Source organism: Calonectris borealis, chromosome 1, assembly GCF_964195595.1.
Source record: "Calonectris borealis chromosome 1, bCalBor7.hap1.2, whole genome shotgun sequence".
In the NCBI taxonomy this organism is placed as follows: Eukaryota; Metazoa; Chordata; class Aves; order Procellariiformes; family Procellariidae; genus Calonectris; species Calonectris borealis.
Genome location: NC_134312.1, coordinates 80,089,628 through 80,109,645, shown reverse-complemented (window position 1 = coordinate 80,109,645; position 20,018 = coordinate 80,089,628). Strand labels below are relative to the sequence as shown.

The 20,018-nt window shown below is 46.8% G+C and overlaps 1 protein-coding gene across 2 annotated transcripts in view; it reads right to left on the bottom strand.

Annotated features, from left to right (window-relative positions):
- ETV6 (ETS variant transcription factor 6) overlaps positions 1-12,836 on the bottom strand; it is a 139,626-nt gene extending 126,790 nt beyond the window's left edge. For both annotated transcript variants that reach the window (XM_075162366.1, XM_075162374.1), the window contains exon 1: positions 12,541-12,836. In XM_075162366.1, the coding sequence (XP_075018467.1) occupies positions 12,541-12,573 (33 nt within the window). In that variant the 5' untranslated portion in view covers positions 12,574-12,836. The remainder of the gene's footprint in view (positions 1-12,540) is intronic.
- Between the last annotated feature and the right edge of the window lie 7,182 nt (positions 12,837-20,018).

The following is a 20,018-nucleotide window of genomic DNA, read 5'->3' as shown; positions in this document are numbered from 1 at the left end:
CAGCATACTCTGGGAGCTCTGGTGGAAATCAAGACAGAAACTCCACCCCTGAAGTGCAGGACTGCTCACCCGGACTCTTCTCACCACCAGCACATGTCTAGAAAACCCTGCAGGTGACCAGTTTGTTGGAGCTTTCAAGACTATGATAAAAAGTTTTCTCAGAAAACCCACAGGGACAAATTCTGAACAAAAATGCCATTTTTCAAGTATACGTAATTATTTTATTTCCAGAAGCATAGATACCAACCAAGCCATTCATTTTTGTGAGCAAGTAATTTGAACAGTGGGCAAGAAAAGTTTTGCTGACCAGTCAAAAACTGTTCAGGCTGGTTCTCTCTCAAGTGTTACATGGAAAGCAACCCAAAAATGGAACTTCCTCCATCCCCAAAAGTTACCAACCACCTCTACTAATTAATTCCCTTAATTCATTTTGGGGCTTGTTGGTTTTCTTTTTTCTCTTTAGAAGATGAAAATTTAAATATGCATGTACTCACTATAATGCTTAAATTTAAACATGGTCTAAAACCAAGCTCTGCTCCAGGCCAGCTGCTCAGGGTCCTTTGTACGCAAGTCATCGAAGGAGCTATCTCGATGTCTTCGATCCACGGCTTTCACACTTTCTTCACTGCTGTGCCAACCACCTGCTGACAATCTGGGTCTACCTATGTTTATTTTTTAATTGAGGTTAAGAAAGTGACAGAACTTCAGTTGTTGTTTGGGGGAGGGTTTTTTCCTCTTTTTCAACAAAAAGGAGGCCAAGGCCCATACAGCTGAATGAGTATTTTGCATATGACAGAGTGCTCTGTGGACCACTGATGGAAAATGGACAGGGAATTAGGAAACTCCAGTCTAGACTGAAGGAAACTCAGTCTCTCTCATCAGTATTTAAGTTCACCTAACAACATCACTGAAGTGATGGTGACATAACTCTTCACCTCCTAGGGACACGCAGTAGCAGCGTGAGGTTCTCACCGCAGCAAGCAGGAGGGCAAGCACGAGCGATGGGACAGGCCAGCCTAAGCACAGTATCATCTGCCAAGCAAATCATGAGGGGGAGTCCCAGGTAGGCAGCAGGCAAAGGGCCCAAGGAGACCGCGCTGGGAGGGCACAGCATTATTTTGCTGCAGCTACAGGTACCGAGAGACTACATGAAGCCACTCTGCTACCCATCTGTGAAGCAGGGCAATCCTAGCTCCCTGCCTCACAGGGAACTGGCTGTGGCAACAAACATATTAAAACATTGAGCTAATGGAGACTTTTGAGTATCTGAGAAAGCATACAGACACCTCTACTACAGAACACGAGTTAAAACCTGTTTTTTCAGAGCCTTTTCTTTCCAGGAGCACTAATACTATAAGGGTTTTGGTTTCATTTGGAACCAGGAGGCTTGTTCTGCATCTGCGATGGCTTCTCCTCTTGTTTGCAAAGCCAAACCTTCAGAGTAAACTGTAGAAATACCCCTCATGTCAGCTGATTTTCCATTGCTTCAGCCCTCCGTGGCTGAAGAAGATGGGTCTCACCACTAAAGCATGAAAAGAAAACTCAGTATAGAGGATAACATGCAGAGGACAGAAAAAGGTTCTGACTAGCACTGTATTCGAGATCCGCCAAGGCATTATGTCTAAACATGTATAATTTTTCTAAGCCACTTCTTTTGAAATTTCAATTTTAAGATAGGGTTTTTTTCATTTAAAAAAACCTAAGAAATGTGAAACTGAAGTGTATTGAGATCCAGTCATAACTATCATAGCAGAAAATAATTTAAAGGTAGAACCCAAGTACAAAACTTTCTGCTAAGGCATAAAAGAAAGTCCTACCATTCGAACAAGTGGGACCCACTATTATACACCTATAGCCCAAGCCTGCCAAAGAGGCAAGCCAGCTTTTGGCAACACGTAGAAAGAGAATATTTTCTTCTTTCAGTTCAGTCAATTAGTTCATTACAATGACTGGTTTATCCAAGGTTGGAAAATGCTTTGCAATTGCAGAAACAGGAAGGTTGCTTTCTTCCTCCAGTCAACAAATAAAAATGAAGGGTGAGGGAGTAAAATCTACTAATACTAAATCAGCATGACAAGAAACAATCAGTGCAATTAAAAAAAAAAAGGTAGTATTTCATTTGCTTAATAAAAAGCTTGTTATTTATTACGTAATATTACTTCAAAATGTATCAGATACTTCCTTTTCATGTACAATTATCAAAACTTTTTTTTTTTTAAGAACTACTTTTAATGCTCAGGGTTTTGATGGGAGAGGCTGCACTTGTAATTACATTTCACTGCAAAGCCAAGTGCAGTCTATCATAAACAGCATGTAAAATTAAAAATAAAAAAAATTTAAAAAAACCAATCATCCAGCAAATAAAGTAATTTGTTATTTTCCAAAATAAAAACCTAACTAAATCTGTATGAGGCTATCCAATTACTTAACTAGATACTTGTGGACACTGTATAGATTAGCAGAAAGGAGAACTAAATTTAGGTTAAAGGCCTTATTTAGCTGCACATCAATATCTTTTAATGGCTATCCAACACTGTGAATCACTTTCTCTTTAGGAAAAATAACTAAAAAGTACACATGCAAAACAATATTGGAATTGATTTTGTATATCCATTCTTCTGTTTGCCTTTAAAAAAAAAAAAGTACTTACAATCAAAGCGTGATGCAAGGTCTGTACAAATAACAGCATTTCTTAGCGAGTGAGACAGTTCAGTGACTGCTTGCAACATTTGGCCAGGCAGTGAAAGCAGCAACTCTTATGCCCACGGCTGCAAACTCCAGTTGGGACACCGTTTGTCACATATGTGAAAAAGAGTTAATGCTTCAGGAACACATTTCACATGGGTGATAATGGGAACTGGGAGACCTTTGGAAAAAGCATAGGTCAACCCACATTTGGCTTCTAGAAGCAAACAATGTCTCTTCCCCATAACCAGAAAACTTCCCTTTTTCAAATGCTGATCTGCAATTCCTCTTCCATGTATTCCCTGAAGGTTTTCCCCTCTTTCATTTGAATGTGAGTAATTAAAGCAACAAAGCCAATCTCTTGCTAGTCCTAGCAATCCAGAGTTCACAAATCTCTCTGAGTCACAAACACAAATTCTTCCTTAGCTCTCTTCCCACTTACAATTAACTAGTGTTCTTGAAATCAAGACTGCTGGGGCTGAGACTTAGGAAACAATCCGGAGGAGACTAATAAGCACTTGAGACCAGCCTTCCAGGGTGCAAAATTTTACATTGAAGCATCTGGATGCCTACACATCATCACAGCAAGTCTATCTTGCCTGCAATCTTGTCCCCAAAACACAAGTCGTCTCTGTTTCAGGAAAGGCTTAACAGACAGAAAAAGCAATCTTTCCCCTGTGTAACTGTACCCACCCCCCCATACAGGCTGTTAGGCTTAATATCTTCCCTGTATTCCTTTACCTTCTTTTTTAAATCCATTTGTACTTTTAGCCTCCACAGCATCCTGCAGCAGTGAGTTCCGTAATTTAACACAGATGAAAGAAGTACTTGTTTTAATCTTGCTAGCTGGTAATTTCATTGCCTGCTCTAGTTTTGTCCTATCAGAATTAATTGCTCCCCATACTACACTACTGTGCGATTTTACAGATTGCTATTATACCTCCCTCAGCAGTCTCCTTTCCAAGCCGAAGAGACCTAGGCAACAGAGCTTCTCTTCCTATGAAAGTTTCCCCAGGCAACTTCACTGCTCAGTTCTGTATCTTTATCGGTGCCACTACAAACCTTCCTAGTAGTCAGGAAAACACGCTGTAATCAGAACCAATACACAGCATGGATTCAAACTGCAATAAACAGATAATTTCTATTTTACTCCCTGCTCCTTTCCCACTAGTTTTATTTGCCTATTTGACCCCAAATTGAAAACTGAGCTCAGTTTTCTCTTTTACTCACCAACCAAATCATTTCCTAAAATATGATCCCAGCTGCCAGACCAGTTCTGGGAGGTCTATCAGCAAACAGCACCGAACAGCTCAAGGAGACCTCACTGTTACTGTTAAGCAGAAGAGCCATGACAGCACCTCACACAAAACTACCAAGAGGAAAAAAAAACACTGCACTTTCTGCCCACTTCTCCAAGCCTGTAAAATTCAGCCTGTCAACATGGTTCAGTTGGCTGTGCTAATTGGCTGTGCATATGCTACTAATTCACTCTCTTCTTACTTTGAGGTTTAAAAGAATTTTAAAAGAATTTGTCCCAGTTGGGAGGTAATAAAAGCCAGCGCACGGTCAGTCATGGATGGCTCTGACGACTCAGCTGGTGTGAGGTAGCTTGCTAAGCCACTATCTCCAGTGTGTTTGAGCCCAGTGTTTACTGTGCATCGTGCGATACGTATCTCAGGCCACATGCCATGAAATATTTTACAACCCATAACCTTCTTCCCCTGGTAGCCGCTCCCACAGTCTTCCCCAAGTCTTCTTCCAGAGAGCCCATTTGTTCAAGCCATTTGATGGTGACACAACTACTCAGACTGCCAACTGAGAAATATCTTTTACACCCATGAGCACTCCTGTTCCTGTAACCTGGTGCCCTTCCTGGCACCCTGGGACTTAGCAGGAACGAGTGCATCCTCATCCCTCTGTGAAAACAGTTCAGCCCTTCATTTCCTCACCCCCAAGGAGACAGTCCCAAGGTCCACAGTCTCAGCATAGCCCCAGTTGGGCACCTGGCACCTACATATGCCTACACCAGGCTGCCCAAGCCAGCACAACAGTGCTCTAAACTGGAGGGAGCTGGTCCTCCGGAGCTGGGGTGAGGCTGCTGGGACCAGAGCTGCCATGGTAGAAAGGCAGTGGCACAGCTGACAACTGCCTACCAGCGCTACCCCCTTGGCTCTGCAGGCTTCAATTGCAGCTGGTCTGACACAGTGGTGCCCGCTGGACATATCCAGGCAGCTTCTCGTGGATGTGGCAGGGGGGACCCGTCTGCCAGGGAATGTTTTTTTCCAGTAGCCTCCAGCGATGACTGGGAACAACACCCTCACCCCAGAGCCTCCAGTTCCTCACACCCTACCACCTCTAACCTCGGCTCCTGGACAGGTCTGAGAAGGCTTGGCTTTGCCTGTGTTTTAAAGCGTAGGGCAGGTAGGAAGATGAGAACTCGGCGTTCAAGAGGGAACATGGTGAAACAACAATCTCCAGTCCTAATCCACCAGAAGAAAAGAGGATTACTCCTGACATGGGGGAGAATCTCAACTCAGACCTCAGATAAGTTCCTAGAAAGCGGGAAGGAGCACCCCAATATTGCTGTAATGCTGGGTTTGCTCCATTCGACCTCCAGGCACGTCAGCAGAGCTTCACAGTGCTCCATCAATGACAGAAACCACTTTTATGCAAAGTCCTTTTTAGGAAAAAAAAGGAGAAAGAGAAAAGGAAAATGCGGTTTGCAGATATTGAATGCATTGTTGTGGCCCTACTAACTGGATAAATCTGTCTCTGAATTCTAGTACTACTATCTCTGGCACTTTCATTAAACATTTCATTTATCTGGTAGAACTCCAAGCTCCTGGATTTCCACAGAATCTAGAATTTAGAAAACATTCCTAGTTTCTGCTAATAGATGTTTTGGAGGATCCCACTGAAGACATAATGGAAAATCACTTCAGCCATACTCTGTCAAAATTCAAACTATACAAAGAATCTCGCCCTCTGCTGCATTCCATCAGTTTTAAGGATACTCTTTACTGGATGCCAGTTGGTTTCCTCCAGATTAAACTCTCCAGACTTTTCAACATAAATAACTTCCAAGCTTGATCAGACCCTATTTGAGCTAGCTAGAAAATAAAACAAAAACTACAACAAAAGCAAACAAAAAAACCCAAACAAAAAAACAAACAAAAAACCACCAAGAAATCACTCATCGTTCCTATTTATAACCACATTTAATTTTATTTTAAAATTAAATCATCCAAACTCTGGATTTAATATTAGCCAGCTGTTAATAGTTTAACATGTAAAGCCCAATCGTCACATTCAAAGTATTTTTGTGGAATTGTACTAACACTTAACTCTTGCAGTCACACCCAGTGCTACTCTTGGCATTATACACATCTTTAAAATGATTTACAATGCTATTTATTTCCGTGTGCAAACATTCCATAGAACACCAACAGAAATACCGCAGTGAGAATCTCTCTCTTTCATACCTATTTTCCGTCCAGACTGTCTTAACCGGGACAGTATTTGCAAACTGTACAAGAACAACACGGAAGCAATGAAACTGCATGTAGCTTAACAAGGAATAACCTTTGGAAAAATAATTTAGATGAAGAATCATTTATAGCTTTCCTTAATTGCTACACCCAGTTCACTTTGGAGTTCAGTAGCATTACAGAAGAGAAGCAATATCATCTATCAGTGAAAAGCTTAACTCCTTTCAAAATCCTTTATTTACTGTTACTCCAGACATTCCATAAACAAGTTCAACTTCAGCTGGAGTGTTCTGCATTTATTTTCCTGCCAGCAGTGGCATTTTGGGGGGGAAAAAAAAAAAAATCAGTATAATCTAGGCTCGAGTTCCATGTTACTGAAGAAGTAGATAAAGAGAGTAGCTGTCCTCTGTGCTCTAACAAAACACTGCCTGAAGACAACACAGCAACACCAGAACCAACATGGTCTAAATTTGGCTTGGGTTGTAGACCTAAAAAAATAACCCACAATGGCAGGAATCAATTGCCACAACTCTGGTGTTACAGGCACAGGAGTTTTGGTGGCCTGTCTGGTCTCTTTGCTCAGGCTGAACCTGAGCACGTACCTGGGCTCGGTTTCGGTTTTTCAAGATTGCCTAGAGGAACATCCCACCCATGGGCTGTCCTGAGCAGCTTCCTTCCCTCAGGAGGCACAGGGACACACTGTAACCTAAAAATTAATTGTTGTGACAATGCTAGCAGCTGACCACTAGCCACTGCCTTTGCCAGCGGGTTCTCCCTTGTCAGACAATGGAGGTGCATCTGATCTAACAGAGAGGGATGCCCTCCTACCCCCGCAAAAAAATAACACCAGGACAACCGAGTATGCAGCCTGTTTTGCATTCAGCTTCAGGGAGCCCTGGGAAGGACAGTGATCAGGGGAAGGCAGCGGGGATTGCTCTGGCAGCCGCATCGGGCTGCCGTCCCTCCCAGGCACTCCTGCCCTCGGCCAGGAGCAGGATTGTGGCAGAACAGCTACGCCTGCACCACGTGCCTGTCTCTCCCAAAGCCAAGTTCAATGCGGGCTGTGGGCACAGAAACACCACCCTGCCCGTGCGTGGCTGATCCAGCCATAGGGACATGGTGAAGCAATAATATCTTGCTCTCTCCAGCTGCTCAGCAGAGGTAGGTGGCCCCTACCAATAAAGCCAACAGCCAAACAACTACCATCCTTCCGCCCCCAAACACCGTGTGAACTAAAAAGCCAGGAACAAATCAGATCACTCTGTCACTGATTTCTGTAATAAACACAATTTGTTTCCATGCTGCATTACAAATACTAAGCCTCGCTACTGCCCTGCAGAGGTAAGTTCATTATTATTTTATGCCTGTTTCACAGACAGGGAAAGCAAAGGCCACAGCGAACATTTTCAGAAGCACTTGCTTTTGAATTGCTGTCCCTCTGGGGATGCCCGGCTGAAGGCACTGAACCACAAATACTCCAGAACAAATGCATGCAAAAAAAAACCAAATTAGCCAATTTTTGGATTGTAGGTCAGAACCACACTATTGGCCAAAACCACAGGTTGCCTTAGCTCTCCTTTCTCGCAGTAAGCGTGTTATTAGGAAAGCTTTTGTCAGAAGACTTCAGAAGGCAAGCTATCACCGGTAAGGACCCAAATAACTTTTCTAAAAGGCAGAAACCTCACTTCTGTGTAACTGTACAAGACTTCACCTCCTGCTTATCACCATTTCTATCAGCAGAGCGCTGCCTAGCCACCTCCCTCCAAAAGGCACTTTGAGATGCAAGGTGTAATATGCATGTAAATTATCATTAAAGTATCCTCTGTTTAATTGGGGCATTTCAGATTGGGGCTGCTGTTTTAATGGGTTGCCTCCCAGGAAACTGACTTCACCTGTAATGACACAGTGAATAGTAATGACCAGTGTTTAATTGGGGCAGTGTTAGTAAAATTTTGCTTCAGAGGGATTAAATTTAGCTGGTGCCAAGGAGTTAAGTGATTAATCAGGTGTTAAATAGTATGTACTTCTAAACACTGGTCTTCTCCCATTCAATCCTACACCCACTGAACTTAATGAGAGTTTTGTCACAGACACTAACAGGAGACAGATCCTCCTCCTAGTACACAAGTTTGCTAATAAACATTAAGGAACATACTGTGCACTAACAGATATTCAGCCTTGGTTAAGGGTAACAGGATTCTGGCTGCATGGTGCTGAACAATCTCCCAGCATGGAAAGCCTTCGGTGGGAGAGAGCTCTTTGCAAAAACAGCATCAATGAAGTATTAGGAAACATAAAACACTACTTAAAAATCAAGTAAATCTGGGGAAGCCAGTTAAGATTGAAAGCTCAAACACTATGCTGTTTGCCCTTTGGCTTACACGATCAGTCTTTTTTTCCCTCTTCCTTTTTTTAAATGATTACAAAGTACATCTCGAATCTGAAACGAGCACCAGTGAGACAAGTCCTTGAGCTACAAGGTTCTGTGCCAACTCCTGCAGTGCCCATGCAATCACGAGGGCCACTACGTACAGCTCACTGCAAGAGAAAGCACTCACATTCACCAGCGTACAGCTGCATAAAATCTCCACTGGAGTCAGTTGTGAAACCCAACTCGCAGGAAGGCTCCGTGCCTTCAGTGCTGCCCACAAAAAGCACTCTCAGCTCAAGCATCAGCCAGGCACACGCCAAGGAGCCTGGGCTCAGAGAAGCCCTGGTCGGGGAGATCTGAAGCAGCTGATCCCCCCCCATATTCCCAATTTTAGTTCCCCCGCAACGCCACACTTGTGCCAGCACAACTGTTTGTATGGTAAATCAGACTAAGCAACTGAAAGTGCCAGATTTATAAAAAGGAAAATAAACAAATTAAACTGTGCCTTTGGGACCCTTCTATTTGCCTGCTGAATTACGAGCCTCCATATGACACCACGGTGATATTCTCAAGGCATTATAATTTCAGGAAAAAAATAGGGAGATCCTCACAATCAGAAAGCTCCAGGCGAGGTTTTAAACAGAACTCATCACCACATGGACCTTAATTAATCACAAAAATCATCACCTGTGTCTAAACTTCTAGTCCTGTCTCCCTTTGAGCTTTTGCTCTCCTGTAAGCCTTTGCCAAGATGTTTACACTCTCCGTGCCTCAGTTCTCCCACCTGGGGGAGGAGAGGTGAGGCCGTAAGGATCACTTGCCAATACTGTAACAAGTGCCAACGTCGAGGCAGTATTTACAATAATATAATCAGCTAACTGCTATGGCTCAGGATCAGAGGAACAGGTTAACTACCAATGTAGACATCCCAAAAGCTGGGATGAAAAGTGTCTGAATATGACAACCACACCAGATGTCCCTTCTCAACCCACCTCAGAGTCAAAGCCCTCGGGCTCTTTCAGGCTGGAGTCTGCCACAAGCCCGAAGCCTATCGGTTCACACAGAGAATATGCTGATGCCTTAAGTTGTAGTGAACACTGAGGGTCCAACCTTCACGCTCATCTCTGACCCCCAAGACCTTATCTTCTAAACCCCAGCGATGACCTCTCTCTGCAGCTTTAGACTCTTTACGCACACAGTTAACTTCCTTGCCACAACAGGTCTGCTTGCCATCAGCCAGGCAAACACACACCCAAGTGTTGGCAAGATCAGGATATTAGCATTATATTTCTCCTCTCTGAAAGAGTTAATGTAAGTAAGCACACATACTTGCCGCAAAGCAAACACATATCAATATACAATCACATATACATACTGATAAGTACTTGACGTGAACCAAGATATTACTGCAAGTTTATATTGATTACCAGTAGTTAAATATATACCAAAACTTCATCTCCTCAAAGTTTTCCTAAATCTTATTAGAACGCTCCCCTAATAAGGTGAGATAGGGAAACTGTGCACTGAGCAGCTCGGGCATAAACAAAGCACTAGTCTTCACTCCCTCCGCTGAAGCTTTCCATGGTTCATCACCCCAGTTGCTGTGGCATTCACTGCACGCACCCTTGCCCCGTGTTGGAGGAGGAAGGGAAAAAAAAAAAAAATACAAAATACATCCACGAGCACCGCTGCTTCCAGCTCACAGGCTCCTAATGAAACTCTGCAACACCCTCGCAGCACAATACTTGGCAACTTTTCAGAACAACACAGCAGCTTAGCAGCAAAAGTTGGGAGTACGGTGCGGAGCTTGCTCCTCTGTCTCGACCTCACGCTCCGTGCCACGAGCTGGACTGGCATACTGAAGAAATAATTGATAGTACTTGTATAATCACACTACCATTTAAACAACTCCTCTTAAGTCCAGCTGCTGATCACAATCACCTTTAACTCCGCCTGGTTGAAACAAGTGTCCAAAAAACAATGGTAGTTAGAAAAACTGAAGAGAAAGTTACCCAGAATGGTTTGACCGGTGAAAAAACGCTATCATTTGAAATTCACATTTCTGTCTGAAAATATGTACTTTCTATATTTGAAACTATTAAAATAATCACCAACAGAGAAGCCAGCAACAGTAGTTTCTGTCTTCCAACAAAGATAACTGCAAGGGTCAGCATGTAAACAAATCACACATTAAAAAATAAAGGTAAGTCCAGACCACGATGTTTAGAAAGTCACTTCAAAAAAAAAAGTTTCCCAATATCTCTCTAAACGTAATGAAAAATTGGCATTTAATCATTTTGAGACTCAAATAGAAGTTTGCTTCTATCTTTCCTGCTATGTAGCTGATCCCTTACAGTATGACTCTATAACATACCTTAGTGAGGTTAGGGAAGGACCAGTTTTACTGTTCCTGAAATCAACAGTAGTTTTGTTGCTGACTTCAGTAAGAGCAGAAGTAAGCCTCATATTTTCAAAATGACACATGTCAAACACAAGGAAACACAACTTATATGACACTACTTTTTCATGACATTCGTGTTCTTCTGTCTAGAGAGCACAGCCTACCTTTCCACAAGTTTTACTACAAAAAACACTAGTTATATTTCAGTTTATATATATAGGGATCTGCTTAGTTAATTGCACACATTTTGCCTGCATTAGCATTTTGCCATACTGTAACGTGCATACAATACCCTACTATCCAATCTGTCCGTCTGTGTTATGAAAAGTCAAACTAGACTCTACACCACGAGACTTCACGGGACACAGGCCCGAACGCATTTAACTCAGCAAGAGAAAATACACCCAGAAGTTTTCGAATTGTGGTCACACCGTATAGAATGCAAGACTCCCACCGTAAACATACACACACAGGCACGGGACAAGTGAACAAAAAAGCGTCATGCTTTTAAGCTGAATAAATAAGTGTTTATTTCAGGCTCTTCCCCTTAGAGAAAGTCTGGAAGTCACCTTTTCCTTCCAGGCAGGGAGAGACAACCGCTAAAGCACTCTTACTCGGACAGAGTTAGTCGCGAGCAGAAAGGAGATTCCAGGCTAGCAACAAGGCAAAGCGACTCCTGAAGAAAATGCATAATTGAAACAAAACCGAGGGGTGAGGGAAGGAGAGAGAAAAGCACTATAGTGGGCTGTTAGATAGGAAGGGTCCGGACAAAAAAGGAAACTCAATTTTGTTTCCATTGTCTCAGTTTTATACCGCCTCCACCTAAAACGAGAAACTTCACGGGGCAACCCCTTCTTCACCAGGCCAAGCCACGGAGAAATGCATCCCCCAGGCCCTGGCAGAGCGGGGCCGGGCTGTGCAGCCCTGGCTCCCCTACCTGCTGACGGGCAAGCGATGCCAGTAAGTGCAGCGACTAAAAATAAATAATAATAATACGGATATTACAAAAAAAAAAAATTGTAAAGGCAAAAAATAAAGAGAAAGCCTCACAACCCACTGTTGGTGGAAGCACCAGCGGCTCCATCTCCCCGACGGCACGAAACTTTCCGCGAAGTTGCTGGCGGGGGACCGCGGGCAGCCAGCCCCGCGGGAGGCGAGGCCGGGCCGGGCTCCGGGGCTCCGTTTAAAGCGCCCAGCGCGCCGCCGGCTCCTGCCGTGAAGAGCCACGCCGCGAAATCCCGGCCGCGGCGGCTTTGCTGTGCGTGTCCCCCCGGGGCAGGCGCACGGCGCTGACAACCGACGGCAGCCGCGTCCCTCTGCCCGCCTCCCGCGTCCCCCGGCCGCCAGCGCGGGGAGCTCCGCGCGCCTGAATGCCACGGCCGGGGGCTGCGCGCCCCGCAAGCGCGGGGGGACCCCGACCACCCTTGCGACCGCCCTTCACGCGGGGACAAAAAAAGAAGAGGAAGAAACAGTTATTTTCACCCAAATAACCCTGGGCAAAACACAGCGCCCACCCCCCCGAGGCGCCGGCGGGCGCGTCCCGCGCTGACAGGGGACGGACAGACACAGGGACGGACGGAGGGACGGGGCTTTACCTTGATGCAACACTGAGCAGGAGCCTCAGACATCTCTCAGGAGGGAAACGGCGAAGCCCGGCGGGGCGGGCGCGGGCGGACGGGAAGTTCTCGGGCTTTCCCCACTTTCCGCTCCTCTCCCAGCCCGGCGGCGCGGCGCGGCCCGGCCCGGCCCCTCAAGGGGAAGTTACTGCCGCCACCATCGCCCGGCGGCGGGCGCGGCGCGGCCCGCGGAGCTGCCCGGGGGAGGCGCCCCGCCGCCGGAGTCCCCTCCTCAGCGCCGCCACCGCCGCCGCTCCTCTGAGGGCGCGCGATCGCTCCCGCCCCCCCGCGCGCGCCTGTGGCTCCCCGTGCGTGTGTGTGTGTGTGTGAGTGACTGCGCGCTCTCCGCCCGCGCGAGTCCGTGTGGGAGCCGGTGCGCGCGCGCGCGCGGCACGGGGAGTGGGGGGGGGGGGTGGGGCGCAGGGGGAAGGGCGGGCGCTGCCGGGGCGGCCCCGCTCCCCGCCGGTGTTTTCCTTCCTGGAAGAGAGAAACCGAAAGGCGGCGGGGGCCGGGCCGGGCCGGGCCGGGCCTGGCCGGGCGCTGCGCCCCGCCCCGCGCAGCTCATTGATCCGGAGTTTCGGGGCCGAAACTGACGTGCGTTCCCGGCATCCCGCACCGCCCCTTAAAGGGGCCGCGCCGGCAGGAGACGGCCGCCGGCGCGAACGGCTGCCGCCGCCGCCGCTGGCGGGGAGGGGCGAAGGCGGGGCGGCGGCGGTGCCCCGCGGCCGGGGCGGGAGTGCGGCGAGCCGCCGGCGCCCTCGGGTGCCGATGCGGGCCGAGCAAAGCGGAGGGGAGGCTGGAAGGGTGCAACCGGGTCGCGTCGTCTTATTCAGTGTCGTTTGATTTCACGGGGTGCGGGGCGTCGCTCGGGGCCTTTAAACGCCGCGCGCCGGTACCGGCCTTCAGCGCCGGGGCGGGCAGCGGGGTGGGCGAACTCGGCGGGGGGAGGGGGGAGCAGCGGGCGGAGCGCCGGCCCGCGGGCAGCACAATGGCCTTTGTTCCACCGCCGGGGCTGCCCCTTTAAGAGCCCCGACCAGGAAATGAGGCTCGGGTTACCGCGGGGCACGGGAAGTCCGGGGCGGGTGGGGGGGACCGTGTTCCCCCCCAGCCCCACGCGCGGCCCGGCCCACCTGCCCCACAGAGCTCCCCCCCGCCTGCCACTGCAAAGCCAAGGGGACCGAGCGGGGTCCCCCCAGCCCCTGCCCCACCGGAGGACGGCCGCCGCGGGAGAAACCCTCTGCCAGCCGGCGAGGGAAGTCCCCGGGGCTCTGCCTGTGTTTAGACCCCGGAGCGGGTCGCACTTGGCTCAGCAGAGAGGTTCAGGGGGGAGTTGTGTCACCCGCAACGTATGGGATACATACTGTACAACGTGGGTGAAATGATGCATAGTATATGACGGGGGGAAAGGCGAAAAGTAACTCGGCCATCTCTTCGTCTAAATCTGTTTTTGTGATTTTAAGGACAGTTTTTGGTGTCCTGGCTGGTTTTTGGATGCACCTGCTTTATTGCAAGCCCCGAACATGCCTGAGAGCACAGCCCTGCTTGTATATCCGTGTCGCTGCAAGGCAGAACCACCCCTGGAGTCTGCTGTAAGGATGCTGTGCATTGGGATAGAATAGGCTTCTATTAAGAGATTCAGTGCTACCGAAAATAGCAAACGAGAGGGAGTCCTACCATGGTGTTTTAAAGCCTTAGCTCACATTACGCAGCATCTGCTTAACCGTGGCGTGCTTGCATCAAATGCAATGCTGCTTCACCTGCATGGCCAAGAGGCGAGACTGCTGGGATCTCCCGGTAGGCATCCCTTGGTGGGCTACCGCAGGCCATTTTGCAAGCCGGGACCAACTCCCTGCCACCTCTTACAGCTTCGTTTTGGCCAGTCCCTGAAACTAAACGAGGAAGAGGGAGGGAAGGTACTATTCCCTCTCAGCCTAGCAACCAATGACCCTTTTTTAATATAGGGCCAACTCAGTAACAAAGGATTCATATTTACCTGTCTTCCCTCAGCACAGCTGAACTGCTGGAGTAGAGTCGTTGCCTCTCTATTGCTTTTACAATGCTGCTCTTTCTCCTATTATTCTTTCTGCTTCATCACTATGACATTTTGCATTTCTACCTGAATGATTACCACTGGCTTTCCCCAAGTGCTGAGTCATTATTCTGTATCTCATGGCAAGTTGGGGGTTTTTGTGATTTCTTACATTAAACATAGAAATTAGAGAAGGAAAAGACCTGTTAGGTCATCTGCTCCACTCCCCTGCTGGTAGAGGATTTACAGCACATGCTTGATTGCTCTGTCCACTTTCGTTTTAAATGCCTCAGGTAATGGGGCTTCCACCTCTTTCTTTTGGAGACTATTTCACGGTCCAGCAAGTCCCATGGTCAGGAAGATATTTGGCCTATATTTTCATTTGTCCAGTTTCACCCAATTACTCCTGGTTATAATCATGTGTTGTACTCCCCTGAACAATTTTTCTCCTCTCTGGCTGTTTATGCCTTGCACTTCTTTTCCTAGCCATTGCCGTTCGTTCTTTTTATCTCCTTTCATTAATCAGTCCCTGCAGCCACTTTATCAATGTTGTTGGTCTTCTCTGATTCCTATCTAAGTGGTCATGATCTCCTCAGCTCATGGATGCCCACATTTAGGGACAAGTATCTGCCTGATTCTTTGTGAATGCAGCCAAAACCCCATCATGGTTTAGTTTGTCTCCAAGTTGCCTCAGAAGCTTGTACAAAATTTGTCACCTGCCACCACCCTGAATCAGATCTGCTCCGGTTACTCCTCAGTGTTCCCTCTTGCAGTGCAACTGCAATCTGTTTTTCTCCACAGAGATTGTGGTGAAGCTATGTGTCCCGAGTCTCATTTTTCTGCCTGGAGTTTCAACGTCTGTTCTTTCCGGGGTCACTGATATCTGCTGTTCCTCCACTTTGATTAATGGCCCTTACGAACACAGGCCTTTATCCATCTTGGCAGACCTCTCAACCAGTATGGTTGCAAGTATCTGTCCAAGATCACAACCTGGTTTAGAGCTGTTCTCTTCCAGCTCCTTCTGTTCTTTTTTTCCACTACTGCACTAAATGTGAGTGCAATGGATGGTAACTAGAAAAGGAAAGGAGAGAAATGGTGAATGTGTAGAGAAGGCCACAGGCTTGAGTGCAGCACCTTTCCAGCCCGAAGTCAATCCCATTGAAGCTGCTGTAAGAAAGCTGGGGAAGGAAATGTGGCTGGACAAAACACACGCCATGCTGCCCAGTGGTCTGCTCTTGCCAACAGAAGCAGATATGCCTCAACCATGCTAGCCAGATGCTAGCCACAGTGACTTGAACCCTTTGAACAAGGAGCGCCAAACTCCTTGTAATGTGTTAGCTTCTCTGCTTGGTTCTGCCCTTGTTTCTCTGACCTGATTTTTCACGGTTCCTCTCATTAATTCCGTCTCTTGAGACCTCAAACTGTATGGTCCTGGCTGCTGCTCTGTGCGGGAGAAGAAAAATGCTACCAAATCTCCTGGTGAGGAGGATGGTCTGTGGTTGCAGGACAGTTGCTCTGGGAATGAGGAGAAAGCTGCTCCAGCTGTCAGCTCCCCTTTAGATCCACTCCGCGTGGAGATTGCACAGAGCGGAAAGGAAGTCCATTAGCTCGTATTAAACCTTGAACGGGCTCCCAGTTAGTTTCCTTCCCTCTCACCTAGAGGCTACTGCTTAGCTTATCTCCAGGGAGGACCCTTCAGTTAGAAGTAGGATTTACAATCCCACAGAGCCACCTTTCATCGATACCCTAGCCAGAAATCCCCTAACTTTTTGCTCAGGTATATGGCAGCAACACTAATTCAGGCAAAAGGTAACCGGCCTGTGAAGTGAGACCAAGTTCCTGCCTTGCTTAGGGCTCTCCCAGGAAAGGGAGATGGGTGGCTTGTTGGGAGACAGCAGCAGCAGGATGAGAAAACCCATAGACAGAAGTATGTTCTTTCTCCTCGTAGTGGCCTGAAAATCTGGCTTTGGATGCTTGTATTTTCTGGTCTAGAGTTTGTCCCTGAGAACAGAGCAAGCCCTGAAGAAAAGGAGGCAAACCAACCTTTCACTGGGACTTTTCATTTTCTGCCCACAGCGGTACATCTGCATGCCAGCTTCCACTGATTTGCTGTCACCTGAGCCTCTTTTACAGCCATGAGACTCCCAATGTCTTCCTACCCACACTTTCTCAACAGCTAGGCTAGGTTTTTTCGTATGTCCCTAAAGGACGTTGGAGCCTTTTTCCCAAAGGAGTTAGACACATGGGAACCTACATCCAGCTGAAAGCCAAGGTTTTCATTTCTTCTTTTGTGTACTGGTTTTCTGGTTTCAGCAGTGTAGAGCAGTACCTCAGACACTTGCAATAATCATTGACTTCACCTCACTTTTATTAAGGAGACTTTGTTCATGGTAATATTTTTTCTTTCCTCTTTATATTTGCAAAGGCACTCATTAGTTCCCAGTGCCCTGTTATCATTAACTCATTCTACTGTTCCTTCGCTGTTATCTTTTCCTTCCCTTTATCTCTCCCTAGCACAACTTAACTGACTCACTTATTTAGTGCTCGCTTCTTTGCTTCATTTGTATTACTAGTTTTATTTTTGTCTTCCAGTGTTTTAACAGATACAAATAGTCACTTGATGTGACTTGAGGGGTCTGCTGACATTACTGAGCCTCGAGAGAGATGGCTCTTCCAAACTGAGGGACAGGATCAAGCTCTTAAGAAGCAAAACACAGTAGGAAACAGTAGTAAATTCCAAAAACGTGCAACGATACATTGATGTTAGCATGCAACAGAGTTTTTGGTCCTGGGGACACACCAGGAAATCCATGAGCATTGGTATACAGAGGTGCCCATTGCACATTTAGCACTACGATTCTTTCTCCCTTACCAAATTGGTTTCTGAAACCAAATTGCATTTTATGTCCGTAGTGTGCATCAGTCATGCTGCTTCTCATCATTAGCAATAAGATTAGCTTTCACTTCATATTCTCAGACAAGTTCTTTTTCCAAGATTCAGCTAGGTTAATGTTTCTTGGGGTAGAAGTCCTAAATCCTTGGCTTTTTAGGAATATATATGAAATTCAGTCTGAGGTGTTAGAGTAAGATATGCTATATCCATATTATTTGCATTCTTGTTTGTTCACCTAAGACCCTAATCTTCTTTGAGATTCCATGGTCTTCTAAATGCTCAGGGCTGACTCTATGAATAGGATTTGCACCAGTATAATGATTTTGGTAAAAGGTTGGTTGGTTTGTTTGTTTTTTAATCAAAATAGCAATACTAGTGCATTCCCTAAAGCTGCAGGCATTTTGATATAAAGATAGTTATACAATACATAGGCACTCGCATAGCTTTCAGAAACCCACAACAGTCAAAATGGAAATGCAGAAATCCTGGTATGACACCTATTCATCCAGCAGCAAATATATGTAAAAAAAATATCCCTGAACATGCCTAATGCTCTAAGCTATGTCATCCTCACACATCGTCATATACTGGATTATTTTGAATCATCTAGTATATTGCTTCTGTAAATAAGAGAAACGTTTTTCTGCCGCTGTAAGTGTGACTATTCTGTTAGGAGAAAGGGGAAGGGGGATTGAGGACTGCGCTGATTTAACTCCTCTTCGTTGTTCAAAGCAGTGCAGCGTCTCTGAGAGACAAGTTTATAGTCACGTTTGAAAAGCGGACTTCATTGCACAAGTCACTGCTTAGACATGTATTGACAGTGCTATTCCTGGTACATACTTTCATGTTGCAGCACGTAAAAAGGAGGCAGTGAGTGGCCCTGACAGAGCTCCTGAGAGCACTAACTCCAGTGACACCACCTGGCAATAGCTAAACCTGACTGTCAGGTTGGGCTAAACTGCATGGGACCACCTCTTACACCGCTGTGGAGCAACACCGTGGCACCACGAGGCTGTTACAGCCAAGTCCTCGTCTACCTCTTCTAGTGTTCTGGTTACAGTATGGTGCCACAAAGCAGTGTGTCCAGGGCTAGCCCCCTGTAAAAGTGCCCCATCCCACACTGCTGTGCTGTGCAGGTCACAGCACACCCTCCTTTGGCCGTGCCAGCGCTGCCTTTAGCACTGCGAAAAGGCACAAGGAATATATCATCCATGTGTCTGTGTGTGTGCATCCCTGTGTTTAAAGCCAGCTCAGTTCCCCTGGCTGTGGTGCAAGTAGATGGAGACTGGCAGGGATACCTTAAACTGGAATCTTGTGGTCCCTGAAAGCCACAGATGCAGCTCCTCCCCTCAGCTCGTGCTAGTAGCCCTCTTGCTCACTACCAAAGAGACGAGAGGCGACGCTCCTTGCCCTGACCCTACAAATCTTGCCTCGACCGAATGTATGGAAGGGCCGCTGGGCATGCAAGGGCCAAGGACTAAAAGCAGGGGACCTCTGCCTGTGGCTGGAGATGGGCAAGACCAGGCAGCCTGTATCGGAGGCTCTTCGGAGGAGGGAGGGCGGCTCCTGAGCCTGGAAGGGCTGAGAGGAACGGAGGGAAGTCTGCTGGGGGAATAGCAGCAGCAGGGAGCTGCAGAGGAGCTGGGGTAAGAGGCTGGCCTGCACCGGGTGAAACTTCCCCGCTCGACCTACTTTAGCAGGGGTGGTTGTTTAGATGGAATTTAAATCTCCGCAGATACGCGAGGAACTTCCCGGCATCACCCAAAGACATGCAGTGACAGGGGCTGGTCAAGCATGTGCGCAGCCAGAGCCGGGACCGAGGTCCTCGATGCCACAGAGAGATTGCCGTGGACATGAGCTCATTTCTTGAGCAGGCAGGGCTCCGCAGGGTGCGCAAAACCACCAGTAAATGAGGGAAAGCAAAAAAGGTTACCAAAAATAGGATTTTTGGAAGACAATTCTGCAAAGCGCTAGATCCCCAGCTACCAATTTCAGACATAAGCTATACCTTCATGTTTTGTTCATGCATAATCCAGAACAGTGAAGTGTATGTCAATATTGACAACCTCGTGAATTCAAAATAATGAGTTAGTTACCTCTCACCTCAAAATCACAAGATTTTGAGGGGAAAAATTACTTCAGAAAGTTCTTTAAATTGTATGTGTCTGCATTTTCTCATCTTGCCTCTGGATTTTGTCTTGTAAAGTACATGTTTTCAAACTCTTCCCCCAAATTTTGAATGCTAGAAAATTTCTTTCTTCTCTTTCCTTCTTTCTTTTCTTCTTTCTTTTCTTTGTTACTTTTCTCTCTCCCTCCCTCCCTCCCTCCATTCTCGCCTTCTCACCTGCCTTCTTATTTCATATGTAATTGCATGATTCAGACCAGGAAAATTAAGGAATAATAAGATATATGATGAAACTCAAGGTAAAAATAGAAAACCCATCAAGCTATATTATGTTACTGCAAAGCATTTTAAACAAAAATAAACAAAAAATAGAAGCTGAAGGGACAGAGTTCAAATTCTGTGTCAGATAA